Below are 16,325 nucleotides of genomic sequence, written 5' to 3'. Positions count from 1 at the left end.
AGATCGAAGTGTAGTATAAGATCGAAGTGTAATAGCTTTTAGCGTCAACAAAATTGAGGACCCCTATTAAATAATTTCTTTCGATTTAATAATAAGCGTGTCCGAAAGTTCAAAATGTAGTATTAGCATGGACAATATCGATGACACTCGATCTCAACTAAAATGGATTAATCTGTACAAGAACCGGCTTACCTAAGGGAAAACTTGGAACCAGCTCAGTTTTCATAGCCACGTTGTTCTGTCCATTTTTCATTTATTTTTATAAGCTTAAGTTGTCGCCATCTGCTGACCTAAATCGAAAGTATTTATGAGGGCAACTTTCACAAATACTAAAATTTCTAACTACTTCTAAATATACTTTTGGAAAACCTGTAACGATAATTTTAAATGTAAAATAGCTACCTTTTATTTTATAATATTAATATAACATATTTATAAAATAAAAACAAAATAATGTGAATGAAATGTAATTAATATGCTATTACAAAATATAACGTAAACAATCTTAATGTGAAATAAAAAGAATTTTAATTTATAAAAGTAATATATTTATATAATTCATTAATATAATATTTGTAAATTAAATCATCATAATAGTATAATAAATAATAATAATAATAATGTAATATAATTATAATATAACAATAACTATAATATAATATAACAATAATAATGTTATAATATAACAATAATAATGTTATAATATAATAATAATTTAAAAATAAAATAATATAGCAATAATAATATAACAATAATTATAATATAATAATATAAAAATAATTATAATATAATAATATAAAAATAATTATAATATAATAATATAAAAATAATTATAATATAATAATATAATAATATAAAAATAATTATAATATAATAATATAATAATATAAAAATAATTATAATATAATAATATAAAAATAATTATATTTTAATTTAATAATTTTAATGTAATAATATAATAATAATAATATAACAATAATAATGAATGTTTCGTATTCCGGTCAAGAGATGGCGTTATAGATCTAAAAATCAAAATGGAGCTTAAACGGGGGGGGGAGGCGAAACATCATCACGCCGGAGCTATAATCTAGTTGCAGTTCCAAGTTCTTCCTCGCCTAAATAAGTTCTTGATCCGCACGGTACAAACTCGCTCGGCAAAATAACGGCACCGTAGATCCCACGAAATCCTAGTCTATGAATTGTTGAATCGCAGGTGCATACGACTTGCAAGTGTCAGTACCCCGAGCACTGCCCGCTGGGGCTGTGCCGGACGTCCGTGGTGCCTCCGACCGCCCTGCACAGCCTGGGCAGCGACGACTCCTGGGAAGCCCTGCGGCCCGTCGGCTGCTCTCCGCTGCTCGTCTTCGTCAACTCCAAATCCGGCGACAATCAAGGTGTCAAGTTTCTCCGGAGGTTCAAGCAACTCCTGAACCCGGCGCAGGTTTTTGATCTCATGAACGGGGGACCCGAACTAGGGTAAGACTCAGTCGCTTTCTTAATAGACGTACAGGTGGGATGTTCCTAGCAGCCTTCCATGTTTCACCTTGACCCTTTCACCCCAACAGCGGGCCCAGGGCCGCGATAAATAAATTCACGGACGCAAGAGTGCCATTATTTCTGTAAATAACTATACGTTTTCAGAGAGTGACGTGGGAAAAATGCTGCAGACCCGGGCCCATTTATATTTTGATTTTGACCCTTAAACTGCCGACAAGTGGGCCTGGGCCCTAATACTTAAATAATTTCGAGCCACAAGAAAATTTGCAAGAATTATACGTTTTCGGGTGACATGGAAGACATGTTCAAACCGGGGCCCCTTCGTATTTTGTTTTGCCCCTTTAACTGCCGACAAGTGGGCCCGGGCCTTAGTACTTAAATAATTTCCAGCCACAAGAATGCCATTATTTCTTGAAACAATTGTACGTTTTTCAGGTGAATTTGAAAACAGGTTCAAACCGGGGCCTCTCAAACTGCACGGGCCCCCGTAATATTTACGGGCCCGTCTTTATATCCGTCATCCAAGACGCCGACCAGCTTCTGTGATTAAAGACGGTTTAAACCTCATTTAAGGCTTTTAGTTGTCAAATAAGAATACAATACTAATCGTAAAGGGCTTACTTAAAATAACAGGGTTGCCAAACGTCAGGGAATTTAAAAATGAGCCGAAAAATTCAGGGAATTCAATTTATCTTGACTCTTTTCGAAGGTAATTTTATTCTAGATCTATGACAAATTCTATGATTATCATTTATTTCCTGTAAAGTGGGCTAATTATTTCAATATTGTAATAACCTTTTTACTGAAATATAAGTCAATTTAAATTTATTAACTTCTGATGAAAGTAAAATATAAAATTAACTAAAATTAAAATTTTGGCCGTTTAGAAGTTAGGGAAATTCTTTTAAAATGGTCAGGAAAACAGGGAATATGAATGTAAAAACTTTGTTTCCTTCTGGAAATTCATACTTTGAACCTCAAGAGTCCAACGTATGTAATATCACTTTGGTTGAGGGGCTGATCTCTAAAGTTTGCTTGTTCACAAATTGCTCCAGGAGTAGGCGAAGTGTGTCTAATGCTCGGGAGTAATGCGAACATAAAGGTTTGGGTTCGTGTGATAGGTAAGAAAGGTTTTGTAAACAAATCGAGGTAACCAGCGTAAAAAAGTAAACTTAAACAGTATTTAAAGTCCCTGCTGCTTGGTTTGGCGCTCGTTGCAGCCTACTTCCAGGGGCTAGTAAACCACACTTTGAAGCTCTCTGGCGCTCTTTTCACTCATCGTAGGAAAATGGGAAACAAACCCCCCCCCTACCCTGGGCCTTACAGGGTGTCTTTGGAAGAATATTATATATAATGACTACTATTTAAATATATTTATTGAAGTTTTCCTGAATTTGTTCAGAATAAGAATGTTCAAGAGTTTCAATCCATTCCGGATTTTGGTGTGTGGCGGAGATGGCAGCGTCAGCTGGGTGTTGACCGAAATAGATTTACATCATTTGCATAATCAAGTAAGCGCCGATTTAGAACGTCATTCGAATAAATTTCTTAAAGGGGAACGGTCAAGCTTTAACCAGTTAGATAGCCATATAGCCCATTAAAAAATAAAATTTATGGCGAAAACCGCATCAAAAATATTGAGTGGTTAATTTTTAATCGAAAAGCGCGCGTCCGCCGCGACACCTGGTGAGAAGTCGGTGAGACAGAAAAACAACGTAAAAGCGCGCGCTGCTGAAGACGCGAAAAATATGTTTTGCACGCGCGGCGCGTTTCAGTTGTAAGAGACCTAAGTTTAGATTGCGCTATTTTAAAAGTTAGGGTAGTTCGCACATCGCTCGTATACGGGGCGAGGAGCTAACCACTCTTAGAAAATCTGTACACCGGATTACGCTTAGATTAGCACTGCCAAAGGAAGGGACTTCAAAGATTACGCGTAATCCCATTAGTACAGTCAAAGGTACGGCTCTGTACACCGATTACGCGGAGTGATCAGCCCCTCGATATGGGGTTAGGGGCGCTGGCGGCAGCCCCTAAGATGGCGGCGAAATTTCAAACCCAAACACCTGGCGTTATTTTTCGTTTCAACTTTTTGGGCCAAAAGCAATTTTTTCAAGACAAAAAAGGTACGTGTTAGTATATTGAACGTCTTGTTAATCTTTTGATACGGAAATAAGGAAATATTTGGAAAAGCTTGGCCGTTCCCCTTTAAGATCGACCATTAACCTAAACTAAAAGTTCGGTTAAGGACTGAACATCAGCCGAACTTTTAAAACTAAATAACGGTTACTTTAATAATCATTATAACATATGTAACATTATTGTTCATAAGTATGCCACTGTACCTTTAATCCATTCAAAAATTCAAAAATCTTCACTAATGGTTTGTTTCACCACGAACCAGTAAAAAGGTGAACTACGGTAGATTTTAACCTTTTTATACATCCTTGTAATTTTAGGAGTCACACTATTGGCTACTAACAAATGTATTTAAGCCAATGGAAAACCTCTAAATTGAGAAGGAATTTTAGTCAGCCCAATGTAGCTTTATCGGAATTTATAAACTCGCTCGGTTGGTGCGGATGAAGTTAAATAATGAGTAGTTTAGAAAAAAACGGTTTGGGAAAATGGCCAATATGATTCGAGTGATCCCTTTCCGAAAATGGAACAAGTCATCGAAGTGGGATATTCCACCACCGTTATTAAAACCCATACCAAGCCTAGAAGAGATAAGCCTAGGCTCAAAAGAATCTTGTAGATGGCCCAGAAAAGCTCAACTTGAATTTCAACTATTTTTTCATATAAACCTACTTCTTTTATTTGACAATACAAATTAATTTTAGAACCTGAGTCTCCTAAAACTTCATTAATTTGTATATTAATTGCAGTAACAGCACTCAACAGTATTTTGGAGTTCATTTAGCTTCTAAGCCTTGGTTGTTCAAACCGGTTTGTTTACTAAAATAATGGCCGTCGGTTTAGCAGACGTAGAGCTAATTGCGCGACGGCATAATCGGGATTTGAGATCCGATGACGTCAAATATTACGTAGGGTATGGTTGAAACAAACCGATAGTGAAGAAATAGAGCTAGTGGCATACTTATGAGTAACTATGTTACATATGATTATAATAATAATAATTCAATTTAACCTTTTTTATTCTGCATAACAACATGTTTTACTCACTTCTCAGAGTTATACAGAGGGTTAGTTGGTTCACGGACTGTAAATTTTAGTCCATGGTTGGTTATAGTATTAGTTAAACAATAAATAAGTTTTGCGTACATATATTTCGAAACTACAGTTTGTGGTCCAAGTTATACGTATAAAAAAGTTTTATAAAAATTCAATTTCAAAAATGGCACAAATGGATTTAGCATATGTTGTTTGTTACAAAAAAAAAACTAAATATTTAGGGAAATTGTTCTCATGGATAAATGACAATATCTAGGCACATCTAGAGACTTTAAATGCGATTAATTCAGGTGCTAATAGCTTGTCTTTTGTGAATGTGAAGAGTTTACGCAATCACTTATCGACGGACTACCATTAATTCAAATAGTTCAGTATCACACTTAAGAGAAGCGCATTGTGAAAAAACTAAATGAAAAGAGACTTAAAACGGTTTTAAATTTCACAATTTATTTATTTAAAAAATAAATCCCTGAAAAAAGAGGAAGAGTTCCTCCGAAACGTTAGATTTTTAAAATAAATAAATTGTGAATTTTAAAGCCGTTTTCAGTCTCTTTTAATTTACACTTATACTAAATTACGTTACTTCTGGTTAAAACCAAATCTGGAATATGGAGCTGCATGAAAAAGGACTGAACATCAGCCTAATTATTTAAACCAAAGAACAGTTAGTGTCGCGTGTGTTACTAAAGTGGTGCTTTATTTGGTCATTATGGTAGTGCCAGATTGGAGTACTTCCGTTGGGGACCGGAAACGACTTGGCGCGCGTGCTGGGATGGGGACACGTTTGCGACGACGACACGCAACTGCCGCAGTTGCTGGAGAAGTACGAGTGGGCCACTTCGAAACAGCTGGACAGGTCAGTTCCACCTTTACACGTTGACGCACTAATACCAAAACAAAACCATTTTTAACCAATCAGTTTGAAGGATCAGGGTTGGCATTGTTTTTTATAAAAATCAAATCAATCAGATTTTTAAATTTTAAACAGGATTTTTTTACTATAAATCGTATTTGTTTTATTATAAATCGTATTTTTTTATTATAAATCGTATTTTTTTTTTATAAATCTTATTTTTTTATTATAAACCGTATTTTGGTTTATTATAAATCGTATTTTGGTTTATTATAAATCTTATTTTTTTATTATAAATCGTTTTTTTTTATTATAAATCGTATTTTTTTATTATAAATCGTATTTTTTTTTTATAAATCTTATTTTTTTATTATAAACCGTATTTTGGTTTATTATAAATCGTATTTTGGTTTATTATAAATCTTATTTTTTTATTATAAATCGTTTTTTTTTATTATAAATCGTATTTTTTTTATTATAAATCGTATTTTTTTTATTATAAATCGTATTTTTTATTATAAATCGTATTTTTTTATTATAAATCGTATTTTTTTATTATAAGTCGTATTTTTTTATTATAAGTCGTATTTTTTTATTATAAGTCGTATTTTTTTATTATAAGTCGTATTTTTTTATTATAAGTCGTATTTTTTTATTATAAGTCGTATTTTTTTATTATAAATCGTATTTTTTTAATATAAACCGGATTTTTTTTATTTTATTGAATTTATCGATTTTTATACAATTAAAGGCTCTTTAATAGTATAATTAATTGACATTTTACTTTTATCAGCTAATTAATCTTGAATTCAATGAAATCGGAATGAAATTTCATGACTTTTATAATTTTAGTGGAGATTTTCTATGTATTTTAATTTTTTAAGAACCTAATTTTTGCCAATTTTAATTCCCCCATTGAAATTCATTGTGTGATTTAAATCAATGATTTTTTTAAAAAATAACTTAAATCTTGATTTTAATCACAATTTAAATAAAAAGGAAACTACTTTCCTGAAATTTTTCGACTTGTAATTTTTTAGGAAATTAATAACTTTAACATATTCACACAAGTCAACATTTTTCAACAAGTTGAGTTTTCGATCACACGTTTTGCCCGTTAACTAGCGAAGAAAACTACTCGAAATTCCAAAAAAAAATAGTTCCACTATTAAATATGACTATTATTAAAGTATTTAAGATTAATTTTATATTTTTTTTCGGTTTTGCTTAGTAAAAAAGATATGTACGAAAACTATAACATTGAAATATTTTCAACCTAAAACTTTGAGTAGCTTGGTTTTCCGACCTTTGTTGATCAACAATGTTTTACAAAAATGTAAACTCGTGTGAATAGTCCTTTACTTCAAGAAAAACATTGTCTCGGTTATTAATGTGCGCTTGCTTTAGGTGGAGTATTATGACGTATGAAGGAACATTGCCGGTTACTCGAAAAACGTCCACTCAAGTAAATATTATCAGAAGAAAATAATATTAATAATATTAATTGCTTGAAACATGTACCTTAGCAGGTTCCTTCGGGGTGAAATACACAGGGTTTGCAAGAACCAGTCAGACTGGTTTAATCCACCCTGGTTTAAACCTGATTTAACCACCGAATTAAAATCCATGGCTAAAACCACTTTTTTAATTTATATTTTTTTAAATAATTAGAAAAATTGAAAAAACTAAAACTTAACCTTCACTTTTTGTCGTAAGTAATGAGAGCTAGATATAAGCAATTGGGGAATTTTTAAATTCATTCTGCGCGTGAAAATACGCCGCCATGTTAGGGTATAAAAGCGGGTAAATAAGTATGCTATACCTCACAATGTAAAGGTACTCTCACTCGCAAAAACTTTATTTTGAAATCGGGCAATTTGAGCATTTTCGAAGTAATGAGGGATAGATATAAGCAATTTGAGCATTTTTTATTAATGGATTTAATCGGTTTAAGCATACTGGATTTTTCAATTTTTAAAAAAGCCGTTTTTTTTCCAACCCTGGAAATACAACATATTTGACATTTTATACCGTACATTTAGAGTGGACCTTGCGAAGGTACAAGTTTCATTTTTGTAGCCTAGATAGATCCTTCTCTCGTAAGAAATGTCAATTACTTTTGGTCTTTATTAAATATAACTTTTTCATTTTGGAATGGTGCACTTTCCTCCGACAGTACGACCCAATATCAATGTACGAAGATTCCGTGGTGGCTCACTTAACTAAGATTTTGCAATCCGATCAACATTCCGTTGTGATATCATCCGCTAAGTACGTATCACGACAGAACAACAATCCGGGTTGCCACAGTACCTCAAAATCCTGGGAAAGTCGAGGAATATTTAGAACAAGTAAAATGGTCATGGAAATTTCAGGGATTTTAAGATCAAGTAAAACGTTATGGCAAGTCAGGGAATCTTTAGAACAAGTAGAAAGTCGGGGAACCGACAGGGAATCTTCAGAACGAGTAACAAGTCAGGGAACCGACAGGGAATCTTTAGAACAAGTAAAAAGTCAGGTAACCGACAGTGAATCTTCAGAACAAGTAAAAAGTCAGGGAATCGACAGGGAATCTTCAGAACAAGTAAAAAGTCAGGGAATCGACAGGGAATCTTCAGAACAAGTAGAAAGTCCGGGAACCGACAGGGAATCTTCAGAACAAGCAGAAAGTCGGGGAACCGACAGGTAATCTTCAGAACAAGTAAAAGTCAGGGAACCGACAGGGAATCTTCAGAACAAGTAAAAAGTCAGGGAACCGACAGGGAATCTTCAGAACAAGTAAAAAGTCAGGGAACCGACAGGGAATCTTCAGAACAAGTAAAAGTCAGGGAACCGACAGGTAATCTTCAGAACAAGTAAAAAGTCAGAGAAATTTAAGATCAAGTAAAAACTTCGGGGATAAGTCAAGGAATTTAGTTATATTTCGGTTTTTTTTTAGTTGGCATTGAAATTTTTATAATTTTAAATTTTTTCGGTGTTTTCTCAGACCTTATAAATGTTATCCGGTTTTGGTAGCCTTTTAGAAAATGCAGTAAATTAATTAATATTAGACAGTGAGGGAAAACCTGTAAAAGTAGAGGAATTCGAAAATGTAAAATATGTGGCAACCCTGACAATTCCTTTTTATATAATTGCAATGGCTCTTGTGTTTCTTTAGAGTACTTTGCGAAACCGTCAAAGACTTCATAGCGAAGGTGGCCGACGCCCAAGACGCCTCCGACGAAGAAGATTCCATCACCCACAAAGTACGTCACGGCAATATATTAATCTGAATCAGTCATCGAGCGACTTTTAAAGCAATTAATTCAGGTGGCCGGGTTTCAACGCGTAGCAGGGTGGAAAGTCCCTCATGCCACTCTAACTAACAGCTCCCTACATTAATTATTATCGTAACCTCAAGACGTTTTTAATCAGTGTCAGAAACTGGGATCAAACCAGGCTCGTCGATTACTGCGTAGCTTCTACCAAGAATGTATTTTCTCGATACATGTGATAGTCACTCTCCCGAAGTAGAGAAGTTATTGCAATTAGTTTGTGTTTATTGTCGAGTTTCCTCTACCAAAACTCCAATCTTTTAACGACAGACTATCCATTTTCCATTTACCACGCTGACCACGCGATTGATATTTAATTTTCGTTTAAGAAAAGGTCGGTAATTGTAATTTAATTTGAATTAGGAGATAGTCTGAAATGGGCTTTCGTCCGGTTTGAATCGTAGATTTGGATTTCTAGTTTGAGAAAATGTATCAAACCTATGTCAACTGGAATGGGAATGGTTGGAAAACAAATTCATGAACGGAATCGGGATGGGAATGGATATTGTTGTAACGGGAATGGGTGGGAATGGTAAAACCTTTCGTGGAACGGAATGGGAATGGTCGGTAAACCAATATTTGAGCTGGATCGGGATGGGAATAGATATTGTTGTAACGGGAATGGGCGGGAATGGTAAAACCTTTCGTGGAACGGAATGGGAATGGTCGGAAAACCAATATTTGAGCTGGATCGGGATGGGAATAGATATTGTTGTAACGGAAATGGGCGGGAATGGTAAAACCTTTCGTGGAACGGAATGGGAATGGTCGGTAAACCAATATTTGAGCTGGATCGGGATGGGAATAGATATTGTTGTAACGAAAATGGGCGGGAATGGTAAAACCTTTCGTGGAACGGAATGGGAATGGTCGGAAAACCAATATTTGAGCTGGATCGGGATGGGAATAGATATTGTTGTAACGGAAATGGGCGGGAATGGTAAAACCTTTCGTCGAACGGAATGGGAATGGTCGGTAAACAAATATTTGAAATGGGCGGGAATGGTAAAACCTTTCGTGGAACGGAATGGGAATGGTCAGAAAACCAATATTTGAGCTGGATCGGGATGGGAATAGATATTGTTGTAACGGGAATGGGTGGGAATGGTAAAACCTTTCGTCGAACGGAATGGGAATGGTCGGTAAACAAATATTTGAAATGGGCGGGAATGTTAAAACCTTTCGTGGAACGGAATGGGAATGGTTGGAAAACCAATATTTGAGCTGGATCGGGATGGGAATGGATATTGTTGTAACGGAAATGGTCGGGAATGGTAAAACCTTTCGTGGAACGGAATGGGAATGGTCGGTAAACCAATATTTGAGCTGGGTCGGGATGGGAATAGATATTGTTGTAACGGAAATGGGCGGGAATGGTAAAACCTTTCGTGGAACGGAATGGGAATGGTCGGAAAACCAATATTTGAGCTGGATCGGGATGGGAATAGATATTGTTGTAACGGAAATGGGCGGGAATGGTAAAACCTTTCTTGGAACGGAATGGGAATGGTTGGAAAACCAATACTTGAACTGAATCGGGATGGGAATGAATATTGTTTCATCGAGAACGGTAACGTTTGTGGTCCAAGCGCGTCTCACTAATCTGTAAATATCTTGTAGTGCGCAGTGTTGAACGAGAAGCTGGATTCTTTGTTGAAGACCTTGAACGAAGAGTCGCAGGCTTCTCTGGTTGAGGAAGCGGAAGAGTGCGACCCGACCAGGGACTCCGGCCCCCTGGTGCCCGACTGCGACGAAAAGAAGGACACGCAGAAAGCGTTCCCTCAGCCCAGAAGCCGAAAGAAAAAGGTTACCTACTGTTTCTCGTCTGCTCGAAATTGGCCGATTCACAAACAACCATACGTCAGGAAAATCGGGGACTTGTAAAATATCCCTTAATTATCAGGGGATTATCTGGGAATTTCTAAATAGGCCCTGAAAATCGAGGAAAACTTTAAAATAAACCTATAAAATCAGGGGAAAATTTGAAAATTATCGTAAATAATCTGGGGAAAATTTGAAAATTACCCTAAATAATCTGGCGAAAATTTTAAAATTAACCTAAATAATCTGGGGAACATTTTAAAATAAACCTAAAAAATCATTGGAAAATTTTAAAATTTACCTTAAAAATCAGGAAATTTTAGAATAGACCTAATATTAGAGGGAAATCAGGGAATTTGAAAATTGGCCCAAAAAATGGGAATATCACGAACAAACTTATTATTAATAGTTTGGTCAATAAAATGACAAAAAATCATAAAATATACGATTTAAATTAAATAAATTTAAATTAAAAAAATCAGTGGTGCCATTTGGTAAATCTTAGCGTGCATGTATTTTAAGGAATGGCTTTTAAAGTAGGATTTGGTGTCTTTCCAGACTACCTTCATTCAAAAAGAAGCCTTAATGTCCAGAGCGAATAGTCTGAAGAAAGCCGTCAGGCAGATCATTGAACACACTGAAAAAGGTCAGCTCAAACATGCACTAGTTCCATTTCTTAAAGGGAGTATGCACAAAATCGAAAAATCGTCTGGTAAACGCGTTAATAAATTCCTGGGTAATAACAAAAATAAATTATCATTGAAACACGTTACAGCTTTGTTTTAACGTATCTGGCGCCAATTCCCAACTAGTTTCTGTTACACCTGATGGCATAAATGTGAAATACGTTGATAAATAAGAATAAATAAATTGTAGTATAAATATCAAGGTATTTGAAATTGTAGTATAAATATCAAGGTATTTGAAATTGTAGTATAAATATCAAGGTATTTGAAATTGTAGTATAAATATCAAGGTATTTGAAGTTGTAGTATAAATATCAAGGTATTTGAAATTATAATAAAAATATTAAGGTATTTGAAATAGTGACTTAGGCCTAAGGTGGTGCCTTGGGTATTAGCCTAACTGATTATTATTATTATTAATTTCAAGGTATTTGCAATTGTAGTACAAAAATCAAGGGATTTAACTTTGGTTGCAAACAGGAAACGTTTACTTTATTAAAGTTTAAAATTTAGCCTAAAATAAGTCATGGAAAATCTCCTGAAATGGTCATGGAAAATCTCCTGAAATGGTCATCGAAAACCTAGAAAATTCAGAGAATTTGAATATAAAAAAAAATTGAAGCAACCCTGCTCGCTGAGGTCGCTTTCCAAATTCAATTTCAATCCGTTAAATGATAAGTGAAACTTGAAACATCAATCATCAACTAGGCTAATACCCAAGGCACCACCCTAGGCCTAAAGCCTTTTAAAGCCATTAATTTAGTTGGCCTGGGTGCAATACGTAGGAGGGTGGTGGCAAGCCTTTCATGCCACGCGAGCCAACAGCTCCCTCAACTCACCATTAATTGATCGCATTGTTTGTGATAGCCGTGGACGAGCAGAACGCCCAAACAAAGGAGCGCCAGGACGAGGAGGCCAAAGACTCGCTGGCGGCGGCGTGCAGTGGACCACAAATCGTCATTGAACCCGACGAATGCTCTTCATCCGCCGAAGAAGCTCCAAGTGCCCCTAAAACATTGCCTTCAACATCTACGATCCCAGTATTCCAGACGACGTTCTGCGAGGATTGTGAATCTAATAGCTTGCCGTGCTGGAATCCCTGGGGACAGCCCATGGGACAAAGTGTCGGCGCGCCCTTAAAAGACACCTTACAGGTAATTTACGCTTATTTCGTTGCTCTGCTCTTGACTAGACAAGTTACTGGTTCCCAGCCTAAACAAGTAACTTGATCATCCCATGATGACGGAAGACGTGATCATGCGCCAGCTAAAACCCGCAAACTTACTAATTCTTGCATTGTAAGGGCTGGCAATTCTAAGGCAATAGCTTTAGCAGTTTTCCTTGATATCGCGGGGCCTTTGATAAGGGGTTTAGTGCAGTTATAATGAAGGTTGCTAAGCGCTTTGATATAACTGACACGCTGGGTCTCTGGATCAAGGCTTTGCTGATGAGGCGTATAGTGGTATCCTCCCTGTTTGGTGAATCCCTTATGGCTGCCCGCAAGGTGGGGGGTGCCATTTCACCCCTGCTGTGGTACCAGGTGGTGGATGAACTAATCGGGAGGGTAGACAGGGATGGATGCTGCTGCTTCGGTTATGACGACGATATCGCCATCATTGTTACTGGTAAGGTTCCAAACACTGTTATTGTTATAGCAAGAAGGGCTCTTGCGTCGGTGGAATGCTAGGGTAGAGAGGTCAACCTTACGGTTAATCGTAGTAAAACGGATCTGGTTCTTTTATTCTCAAAATGATACAGAATTATTTTAATGATATTTCCCTATTTGGGACTATCCTGAGTAGAAGCACTGAGATTAAAAACCTTGATATTATTCTGGACCGCAAACTAACGTAAAAACGTCATCTGGACTTCATTGTCATTAAGAAGGCTAAGGTGTTACTTTGGAGGACTAGGAGTTAGCAGGTCTTGGGGTCTTAGCCCCAAAGTGGCCTACTGGCTGTACACTATGATCATTAGACCATTGCTGTGTTATGCGGCTGTAGTCTGGTGGTCAAGAGTAAAATCAAGGCTGTGAACCCGTTGTCCTTATCCCCTAGGCATAGTGCGTGACTGTATCTCTTATCTCACGACTGACCATCAACTCAATCTTTGGCTGGAGATGGATGGACAAAGGCCGGCCAAAGCGTTCATCTTTGACCCTTGGAATTGCTCTCGCTTTCCAAGTCTAGAATTAGGCTGGTTGTTGGCCTACTTACAGGTCACTACCAACTCAATAGACATTTATACTTGATTGGTATCAAAGGTGATCCAATCTGCCGGGCCTGTCAGGCCTAGGAGGAAACGTTAGCCACGTACTTTGTAGATGCGAAAATACGCAGAGCTCTCAAAGGCTTAAGCATCTTCGCTTGTATCAACTGGAAACTTCAGATTTCTTGAAAATGCTGGCGAAACGGATTGAACAATGGACCTTTAGTCGAAGTGCACGATTGGTCCTTTTTTGGCCCAGCTCCCCTTTCAATAATAATAATAATAATAACTAGTTGTTAAATATTTTCTAGAATCGGCCTCACTAGTGGCGAAATAGGTTACTATTGAAAACGGTTTTCTTGCTAGGTTAATGAAAGTAGTTATGGTAGTAATGGTATTTTCTTCAAATGACGTCACTTCCAATTGCATGACGAGAAATGTGTTAAGAGCCTTAGAGAAGGGAAACGGAAGTAAATGGAGCGAATTTTGGCTTTGATCATCTAAAATTTAGTTCGTGCCTATCACGAGATTTGGTTTCCATGGTAACATTTTCAAAATCGTAAGGAATATAAGAGTTCCATTCACGGTCCACCTATTGTATGTTCCTTGTGAAACAAGGTCTCATTGAAATTCCGTCTATGGGAATATTATACAAAGGCATACTTATGAACGATTATAATACATGTAATAACTCGACTACGGTTACTTGGTTCCAGTTGTCGTGTGATCGTGGCTTAAGTCATCGTGGGATTAAAATAAGTTTCCGTTTTATAAGTTACAAACTGGTTTTCTCGTGACCGTTGACATACTTCAAGGTCATCTTAAAGAATACTGGTTGATTTTTTTACGTCCCGATTGAATGTAATAATTAAGGGCACAAACTTAAGATGAAACCAATAATGCAATTATTTTTATTAGAGCCCTTTAATAAAATAAAATCGGGCCGATATCTGATTGGTGTCCTAGAAGCGCACGCGGGTGGGGTTTTTCCTCTCCCACCCTGTCTCACGCTGATCAAGGACAGTAGATGCAGGGACGAGAAAGCAGGGAAAGAAAGTTCGATTTTAAACGTCTTCATATTCTCGGGGAGTTAGATGTAAACAAACCGCGGCCATTGTTAAGGCGTGGTTCACCATGGACAGTATTATTGTAGTTAGTTTTTACCATTTTGATGTTTAATTAAAAATAAAATTACGAGCGTAAATAAAAAAATGCCCATTTGTTTTGAACACTTAAGCCTCGTCAAGAACCGCTAAAATCAGGTGACCGCCATTTTTTTTGTTTACAACTAACTCTCCTTGCAGTAGAAGGAAAGTAAGGGCGAGGCTCCGACCCCGGGGTCGGGGTCAGGTTCGGGATCGGGGTCCGGGATTTAAGGGGTGAAATGAGGGTAAAATCGTCGAAAAGTCAATGTATTTAGGGTATTTTTCGCGACGATTTGTTTTTTCGTATATCAACATATTGTGTCCAGGCCAACTTGTTCATTTATCTACGCTTATCTCGAAAGATACTTGAACGTATATCTTATCAAGTTTTATCGTACGGAATAAGTTGAAATGATGTAAAAATTGATAACCTAGGCGACGCGTGCGCAGATTACCCCGGGGGACGCGGTTAATTTGAATTTAAGAGTGTTTTGACGTCATGGAATATTCGTTGTTAAAGTAGAATGGAAATATTTTTAAACTTCATTTTAATATCATTGTAGTATGCTTGACACTTGAACCAATCTCACGAGTATTTCTTAAAACGAATATCTCGATCGCGTGTTATCGTACGAAATAAGTGGAAATTATGTAAGTTGTATGATACTTGATAACCTAGGCAGGAAGATAGCGCGCGCGTGCGTGGATTACCTGGGAGGCGTGGATTACCTGGGAGGCGCGGATTGCCCGGGCGCGCGGTTAATTTGAATTTAAAACATGGATTCCCTCTCCGAAATAATTCATGTACCCAAAATTGGACCGCAAGTTTTTTTCTTTTAGGGGAATCTCTATGGGAGTTTATCATTACAATAAAGCTAATAGGTCCAGTTTGGGGTACTTTTGGTCCGAAATGGGGTACATAGGGCCGAAAATGGTGACTTTGGTCGTTTTTAGGGTACTTTTGGTCTAATTTGGTCCCGTTTTGGGTACATCAGAAAAGCAGTTGGAAAAACGAAGAGCCTTATTTTTTTTTCCACCCATCTCCAAACTCCAAAAATTTATTGCTTTAATTTATTTATCGCTTCCGTAGGTATAAAATAAGATAAAAACCACTTACCTATATTTTAATTACGGTAAATTAAAAATACTTAATTAGTGTACTAAGTTACGTTTAAAAGAACCTTTTGTAACAATTCCAATATGTAAATATAGGTATAAGGATTGAAAAAATACTTAAAGTGGTTTTACTGATAAACTCTAAAGGAATTTAACTTTAAAGGGTATCTTAGATTATTGTTTTTAATTTTATTCAAGTTGAAAACGTATTAAGAGTCCTTCAAAGTACTATAAAAGGATTTTATTTACGAACTTAATTCATATTTTCTTCAAACTTTCAATTCGCTTTTATTACTATTTAAATACGGTAAAATATAATTCTTATACACAAATATAGTCAGAAAGATACTATAAAACACTAAAATTAAAATTAAATTTGTGTGGATAAGATTTGTAAATATCATTTTGAAACTAATAACTTTCACGCTTTATTTAAGTCAAGCCAATAAAAACAATTACCTATATTTTAAATACGGTAAAATATAAATACATT

General features: G+C 36.1%; 1 protein-coding gene across 3 annotated transcripts in view; it reads left to right on the top strand.

Moving 5' to 3' along the window:
* LOC149954457 (diacylglycerol kinase delta) overlaps positions 1 to 16,325 on the top strand; it is a 147,449-nt gene that overhangs the window by 107,893 nt on the left and 23,231 nt on the right. For all 3 annotated transcript variants that reach the window (XM_090169073.1, XM_090169072.1, XM_090169074.1), the window contains exons 9-17: positions 1,214 to 1,476; positions 2,900 to 3,008; positions 5,406 to 5,545; positions 6,950 to 7,007; positions 7,719 to 7,813; positions 8,700 to 8,787; positions 10,477 to 10,662; positions 11,236 to 11,323; positions 12,231 to 12,517. In XM_090169073.1, the coding sequence (XP_090025199.1) occupies positions 1,214 to 1,476; positions 2,900 to 3,008; positions 5,406 to 5,545; positions 6,950 to 7,007; positions 7,719 to 7,813; positions 8,700 to 8,787; positions 10,477 to 10,662; positions 11,236 to 11,323; positions 12,231 to 12,517 (1,314 nt within the window). The remainder of the gene's footprint in view (positions 1 to 1,213; positions 1,477 to 2,899; positions 3,009 to 5,405; positions 5,546 to 6,949; positions 7,008 to 7,718; positions 7,814 to 8,699; positions 8,788 to 10,476; positions 10,663 to 11,235; positions 11,324 to 12,230; positions 12,518 to 16,325) is intronic.

Source organism: Leiobunum rupestre, chromosome 3 (assembly GCF_980474605.1).
Source record: "Leiobunum rupestre chromosome 3, qqLeiRupe1.1.hap1, whole genome shotgun sequence".
In the NCBI taxonomy this organism is placed as follows: Eukaryota; Metazoa; Arthropoda; class Arachnida; order Opiliones; family Sclerosomatidae; genus Leiobunum; species Leiobunum rupestre.
This window is presented reverse-complemented; position numbering and strand designations above follow the sequence as displayed.